The sequence below is a fragment of the Rousettus aegyptiacus genome, unplaced genomic scaffold (assembly GCF_014176215.1).
Source record: "Rousettus aegyptiacus isolate mRouAeg1 unplaced genomic scaffold, mRouAeg1.p scaffold_m13_p_1, whole genome shotgun sequence".
Lineage (NCBI taxonomy): Eukaryota > Metazoa > Chordata > Mammalia > Chiroptera > Pteropodidae > Rousettus > Rousettus aegyptiacus.
In genome coordinates, this window is record NW_023416284.1 from 92439099 (window position 1) to 92447172 (window position 8074).

The 8074-nt window shown below is 41.9% G+C and overlaps 1 protein-coding gene and 1 pseudogene across 1 annotated transcript in view; one reads left to right on the forward strand and one right to left on the reverse strand.

Annotated features, from left to right (window-relative positions):
- NUDT3 (nudix hydrolase 3) overlaps positions 1 to 3840 on the reverse strand; it is a 99096-nt gene extending 95256 nt beyond the window's left edge. Inside the window, exon 1 of the mRNA XM_016146952.2 lies at positions 3455 to 3840. Within this exon, the coding sequence (XP_016002438.1) occupies positions 3455 to 3553 (99 nt within the window). The 5' untranslated portion in view covers positions 3554 to 3840. The remainder of the gene's footprint in view (positions 1 to 3454) is intronic.
- A 2661-nt stretch (positions 3841 to 6501) lies between these two features.
- On the forward strand, positions 6502 to 6620 carry LOC118606527 (annotated as a pseudogene).
- The last annotated feature ends 1454 nt before the right edge of the window (positions 6621 to 8074 follow it).

The window sequence follows — 8074 nt, forward strand, 5'->3', positions numbered from 1 at the left end:
AAGTTGAATAACATGACAAAGATGAATGTCATATTACCCAATCTAGTGCAATAAAATCTTACTCAAGAAATACATTTCAGTCTTCTATATTGTTTGTGATAAAATATTAATTGGAAGATATGGCAAATTAAAAATATAAATGTATATTTATTTGCTAATCTTTGTAGGCCCAAGATTCTGTCTTGACTGTGGGTCTACTGCTGAATTGCAAGTTGTCTTTCTTTCATATACCACACTCAATGTTCATAACCTGTTTTCCAGTTCTATAAAGAAAAACAAAAACCTGAAAACATTCATGAAGTGATCTATGTGCAGAGTCCTGCTAGACTTTTAAGACTCTTTCCCCATCTTTTTCAGTTTGCTTACCCATATAATTGAGCAGTAACTTCTTTTAGAGATTTGATACTACTGAATCATTCCAAAGAAGTTGAAATACACCACCATCCTTTTTAAACTCAAATTTCACTGGCTTACGGCATATTTAATGACACTGAATAATTATAATAACAAGTACCATAAACATGAACAGATACAAAAATTAATACAACTGACTCTTTGTAAGCACACAATTGGTCGAGAAGCCACATTGTCAGGGTATATGGGACCCAGTGATTAGCACTGTTAAATGTTCAGTGCACCAAACTGGTTAAAGTGTAGTTTGGTTAAGAGAATGTTCATTGTACATCAGGTTCAAAGTACTGTAATGAATGTAAGTTATCATTAATGTCCCAAATTAAAAGATTTTAACTTATCAAAATGTCAATCACAACTAGTAAAACTTTTTAAGTGGGGGAATTTTCTTGTTTATCAATAGGAAAAGCAGCCAGAGATTTGAAAGGGAACCCATTTTCATCATGTTGTTGGGTGTTTGCTCTTCTATCTCTCCCACTAGACTCTAAGCTTCCTGCATGCCTGTCTCCTTTGTAACTGTATCACAGAACCTGACACTCTAAGTGCTAAACAAACTTGCATGGTAAACTTGCTGAATATGTTCACACATCCTAATCTGGATCAGTATTTCAGCTGCTATCACTGCAGGCCTATAAATAAAATTTTCTGGGGCTGAAATATCTGCTAATATTTTCCATCTAGTTTTCTTTACATTGTATGTATGTTTTCTGACACTGGTTAATTAAATTTATAAATCAGGGTCCTATTTATACTTACATTACTACTGTATTAATGCTAATAATAAACTATTCCAACTTGACTAAAGCCATTAGTGTCCATTAAAAAATACATTTGGGTTGAAATGTCCTATTGAGTTTGAATCTCACATTCTCAGAATGTGGCAATACTTCCAATTTCTAGCACTTCTATGGAGAACATACGAGTTCTCCTGGAACTAACAAATCCTTCCCATCCAACACAATTACATAATGTGAGAGTTGAGCAGCACCCTAGAGATTATTTCTGGTCCAAAATCTCTCCCAATTAGGGGCCACATCAAAAACTATGGCAGAGAGGGATATTTTTCTTTAAATCCCACATTACGGAGGCTGCACTCATAGTAGTGTCTTAATACACGGTTGTTTAATTGAACTGAACAAATCTAAAATCAGCCCATTTCATTAATTTTCTTTTTCCTCCTAGGCTTTAGTGGTAACATCCACTGACTCTGTAATTAAAGATTTACACGTATCTTCTACTCATTAATCAGTGTTCAAAAAGGAATCAGTAGAGGAAACTCCATGGTCAGTCAAATGTATTAACATTAATGCTGCTAATATCAGTAATAAAACTTTTAAAAGAAAATGGAAAATCAAGTCTTCGTTAATTTGCTTATGATTTATAAAGGTTTCCACTTATCCAAAATCCTCACATCCTCAATGTCTAGTAAGATTTTTAAAAAAGTTTTGTATCATTCACAACTAAATTATATACTCTTCTACTTATAACTGGGGTGCTCACAGACTTAACCATAGTACTGTAGTAAGACATGTTATGACACTAATTGGTTATCCCTCCAGTTAACAGCCTGTGATCCCATCTGATTTCCCATAATATGATAATGAAGAGAACAAAGACTCTGGAGCAGTAAACACCACTAATAATTTTACTTTACTCATAAATATTCCTACACAGTACATAATTTATAGCATGGCTCTGCTTAATACTCCTACTACAATGCATCTGTTTTGAGGACTTTAACAACATATGCTAGGACATGATGTATACATTTCCAAATCTGGTTCCTTCTGTTTTGCTGAAAGGGAACACACAGATCCCTCAACAGCACAATTAGTGCTTTCTTAATTTTTTTCAGACAATAATTTAAATTCCCACTTCCTCTTAAATATATCTGGAGAGACGCTCCTGCCAATCCGTCTGTCTCTTTCATCATAGCTTTTTTTCATAACTAACGGGTCAATTTCCTCCCCCCCCACCCCGCCCATTTCAACACGATGCACTGTACTTGAGGCCTTCTACTATAGCCCATTGCTGAATGCCGAACTATAACATATTGAATTTCACTGTCCTTCATTGTTTCCAGTTTAACTGCCATTTTACCACCATGCACAAGAGAAATGCGCTCCCACAGGCATCTTACGAATTTCCAAAGCGCTATTCATTGTGGACTTACAAAACATGTTCCTTCTCCGAATTCCCTTTATCACCACAGAATGGCTTTGAGAAGCTGAGATTCTTTTTTCTTTTTCTTTTCAAGTACCCTATGCAAAAAGAAACTGATTCGAAGCATTTCTGTTTTGCTATCACATTTAATCCTAAGGGCTTTCCTATAGGGCAAGGGAGGAATGTCAGGGCAAAGATCTTAAATACCAGTTTTGGCCTTACCAATTAAAAGAAAATTTTTCAGCCCACAAAGATTATCTTATCAAACGTCCTTTCTTCTCAGGCTACACAAAAGGGCTATCCAGAGCACTGTAAAATAAACAACTGGCTTTGGGTTTTGCACAACGCCCTAAATCTTCCTAAGAACCCCCTCCTTGAGCTCACAGATTCACATAATCCCTCGGTAAACCCCAAATCTGCCAATGAAGTGGTCTATTTCTCTGCCACAAAGGGGCGGCCAGCGCCTCGTGCACGGCGGCCTCTGCACACATGTGCTGGGCTGACAAGTGCAGGGCTGCCCTTCCTGTATTCAAAGCTGAAGGCCTGGACTGAAAGCCAGCCTTTCCCATCCATTGCCTTCTCCCCGCAGCCACTCTCCCCAATGACAGGCGGTTGGCTCTAAAGGGCCCCGGCTGCAGACTGGCATCACCCTCGAGCCGGCCGGTGCCGAATGACCACACTCAGACCCATTTCCCTTCCTCCCACCGTCCTTTTCCTTTCCCTCTCTTCTTCACCGCAGGAAATTCCGTCGGAACTTCATTTGGGCCGAGTCGAGCGGCCCTTCCCGGAGCCCCGGCGCACAGTCTCCCGACGGCAGCGCCCCCCGTGCCTTCGCCCCAAGCGACCGCCAAACCCGGCAACCCCAGGCCAGGCGCCTCACCTCCTCCTCGCTTTCGCTGCGAAAACACAAGCACGCGGCCCGCTTCTTGTAGCCGTCGCCGTCATAAGTGCGGGTCTGGTTCGACTTGAGCTTCATCATCCTCCGGGCCCGGGTGGGGGTGCCGTGCGGGTCGCGGGAGTAGAGGGTGGGGAGCCCGTTCCGGACGGCCGCGCGCTCGCGCGCGCGCCCCCGACTCGACCAAGGGAAGCAGGGAGGGGGAGCCGCTTATCCGCTACACAACTCCGCCGCTGGCCCGCCGCGGCCTCCTCATTCCCCTCGTCCTAGGCCCCGCGCCACCGTCGCCCTCAGGGCTGCCGTCCCCGATGCCGCCACTGCCACCGCCCCCTCTGCCGCTACCACCCCCGACGACGACCGCGCCGCCATCTTGGGCGCGCTGCGTCAGCGGCGTAAAGCCGCGCCGGCCTGCGGGACGGCCACGCGCTCGCAGCGCAGACCGCGTTCGGGAATCGAACCCTCCCAGTCCGCGCGGCGTAAACGAGCGCTTGAAATGAGCGAGCCGCGCGACTGGAGGCGGCCGCTACGCCAAGAGCGTAGGGGTGGGGTTGGTAAGGCGTACACGGAGGAAGCCGGAGTTGAAAGGGATGCAGGAGCACGGCTGACCATCCTGGCTGAGGAACCGGCCCAGATGGAGACGCGGGTATCCAGCTGTGCAGCTCGGCTGGAGGGAAAGCGGGGACATTCGCAAGGTCACGCCGGGACCCAAGGTCAGGCCGCCCGGACCTTGGCCTTGCCTGTCCATCTGGGAGGGAGTGGGGGAAGGTCTGGAGGAAAAAGTGGGATGCAACTAAACGCAACAGAGTTCAGCCCGAGATGCCCGGTATTAAGCACTGCAACGAAATGGGAGCAGAGGTGGAGATCGAGAGGCCGGAACGCAGCGGGGGCGGTACAAGTTTCACAGACAGCCATAAGCGCTGGAAGTCTTACGCGCCGGGGCATCTAGTCCATTAGAAAGAACAAATGTTTATCCTGCAATTTTTATTCGTGTAATAAAGCAACTGCGTCCTCTTAAGGTAAACACGAGGGCCAATGTAAATCATAAGGCATCATTTCTGGTAGTAAATGAGTATACATTGTGGATGTCAAACAAATTCACCAGGGAAATATATACAGCCAGACAGACACTCTCTAGCAAGGACAAATGGAGTAAGACCTGTGAATGTAATCAGCAGCCCAGGCCAAATCTAATGTGCCGATGCCTTAAACATGTTGAAAATCCTGTGTAGGATTTGTCTGTAAATTGCTTATTACCCTTTTTGAATTTGCTTGTATTTGGCATAGTCAAAAAAGATCAGGATTTGAAACCAAACAAACCTAGGATGGAATCTCCATTATATCATTTATTTACCTCTGTAAAATAGATAATAAACCTACTTGGCACCTGGCACATAGCAGGCACTCAGTACATCGCAATTACTATTATTGACATTTCACTCAACCCTTACCACGTGAGATGTGGAATCTCAGTTAATTTTGGTGAGTCCTCATAACAGAATTCCCAAATCTTGGCCATTTTAGTTGTCTTTCTAGCTTTCTTCTCTCCATTATGTCTCTAAAAGTTGTGGGGGGAGGGGGGATGAAAGTTATGATTGTAGAAATACTATAATATACATTGTCAAAAATTTGAAAAATACAGAGGGCCCAAAAATACTAAATCATGGATATCTTTGAGCACATTCTGTAGAAATCTGTATCCTGCTTTTTCCCCATGTCATTTTTTTAAATACCACTTCTAATTACTTCCTAATAGTCTATTATAGGGATGTACCATCAATTATTTTACCATTTTCCCATTGGTAGGTTATGTTGTATCCTGTTTCTTTAGAACAGCAGTGAACATCCCTATATATAAATCCTCTGTATCTCACATAATTCAAGATAAATTCCCAGAGGCAGATCCAAGGGGTAGGAATATGTTTATGGCTCTTGCTGCCTGTTACCAAAGCTTTCACAGAGAAGTTGTAGGAATACAATCACACTAGCAGCTGACGAGCTACACTGTACTGTCTGCCACTTTCCTAAGGTTGAGAGCAGAATTGCAAATGGCATTTCAGATTTCAGTACATAAGAGTAAAGATAATAAGAAGGTTAGATTGTAACCTGCCTTGAGGGCAGTTTTGTGTCATTTGCCTTCATGTCTCTATCTCCAAACACAAGGCCTTGTCCAAAATAAGAGCTCAGTAAATGCTGATTAAATGGATGGAATTTTTCATTGTTTTCTAATTATTTCCCCAGCTTTTATGGGCCTGTTTAGTCGAAAGAGCCCACAGATCAGTCTCAGATCTCTTGCCTTAGTAGGAATAATTATTTCCTCTTGTTCAGAAGACATTAACCAAGGGATTCCAGCCTTTCCTGGAAGACAATGGTTAAATACCACATTACATTTAAATCCATTTTTAAAATTACACATTAGTCCTCCCTTACCCATGGTTTTGCTTTCTGCAGTTTCTACATTCAGAAAATATTAAATGGAAAAATCAAAAAATAAATGTTTTAAATTGCACACCTTCCAGAACATGAATCATCCCTTTGTCCACTATCTCCATGTTTTGTTCACCACCCTCTGTTAGTAACTTAGTAGCTGTCTGAATTATCAGATCAACTTACGGTATAGCAGTCCTTGTGTTCAAGTAACCCTTCTTTTACTTAATAATGACTCCAAAATGCAAGAATACAGCAGGTCCTCAAATAACATCTTTTCATTATAACGTTGCTGAGGTGTGAAAGGAACTTAACTCTTGTTTAAATCAACTAGCTTATATAAAATGGTTTTGTTATACGTCTTTTCGCTTAAAGTCATAGAACAACTTTAAGGGATGACTTGCTGTACCCATACTGGCAATTTGGATATGCTAAGAGAAGCCATAAAGTGCTTCCGTTAAGTAAAAAGGTATGTATGTACCATATAGCAAAAACATTGAATACAGAGTTTGGTACCACCTATGGTTTCAGGCATCCACTGGGGCTCTTGAAATGTATTCCCACAGACAAGAGGGAACTCCTGTACTGATTAAAATATTATTCCAGTGGTCTACAGCCATGCTACCCTGAATGTGCCTGATCTCATCTGATCTTGGAAGCTAAGCAGGGTTGGGACTGGTTAGTATTTGGATGGGAGACCACCTAGGAATACCAGATGCTGTAGGTGTAAAAATAGATATATATATTATTCCAGTTAAATACTTCTTTGAAAGTCCTGCAACAAAAACCTAATATGTAAAATGTTGCTTGTTTCCTTATGACCACAGTAAAGAGGTATCTGTCTCTTTAGTTGCCTAAGCCAGAAAAAACCCAGGAGTCATTGATGTATCTCTTACCTTCTATCTATTAATAATAAACTCCATTGCTTCTGCCTTCTTGATATCCTCAACCCCAGATCCTTCTCTCCTTGTCTTCTGCCATTATTTCATTAAAATTTTCCCTCTTACTTCTTCTTGGCTCCCATCCAGATCTCCCTTCAGCCCCGTTCACCCACTGCAGCAAGAGGAATCCTTCCCAAATATAGAGCTAGGTCATGGCCTTGATTAAAACCCACAGTTGCTCCTCAGTGGTTTGAAGTTAAAATCCAGATTTTTCCAGGATATACAAGACTCTGCAGGAGCTAACCACTGCCAACTTTACCCTATAGTCTAGTCATTCTGAACTACCTATGGTTTCTTGAACCTCTAAACAACGTTCCAAGTCTTGAACATGCTTCCCTGTTATATGGAGGGCTCTTCTTCCAGGATCCTCACACACTGCATTGTCTCTGCCCTCCCACCCAGAGACAGGCCAAATTATATTTGCAAAACTCAGATTAAAAGTCACTGCTTCCTGAAAGCGCTCCCTATTGCCTCCATGCCTTCTATTGACCTGGGTGTGTCCTACTTTATCACGTTGTCACATAGTGTTGTCATTGTTTTCTTACCAGTCTCACATTTCAGACTTTTTTTTCCCTGGCTTTATTGAAATAGACAATCAGTTGCTTGTATTTACATTGAACAATTCAATGAGTTTTCCAATTATAGTTGGCATACAATATACCAGTTTAAGTTGTATAGCATAGTGATCAGTGATCCACATAACTTGCAAAGTGATCACCCTACTAAATTTAGTACTCCTGTTCCCCTTTATTACATTAACCATCTTCCCCATGCTGCATTCTACATCTCCATGTCTATTATGCAATTATCCATTTATACCTCTTAATTCCTTTGCCTTTTTTTGCTGTCCCCCAACCCTCCTCCCATCTAGTGGCCCTCAAAATATTCTCTGTATCTGAATTTATTTCTGCTTTTGTTGTTGTTGTTGTTTTTTGTTTAGATTCCACAAGTACATGAAATCATGCAATATTTGTCTTTCTCCATCCTTCCCATTTAATTCAGCACAATACTCTCTAGGTGCATCAAGGCAATATCTTTTTCCATCTCCTTCCTTTTAGTTTGTGTGTCTTTTAATCTGAAGTGAGTCTCTTGTAGGCGGCATATGTGGGGGTCTTGTTTTTTTATTCATTCAGCTGCTCTATCTTTTGATTGAAGCACTTCATTCTTTTCCATTTGAGGTACTTGTTGATAGGAATGTAGTTATTGCCATTCTTTATTCCTGTTTTTGATACATATTCTT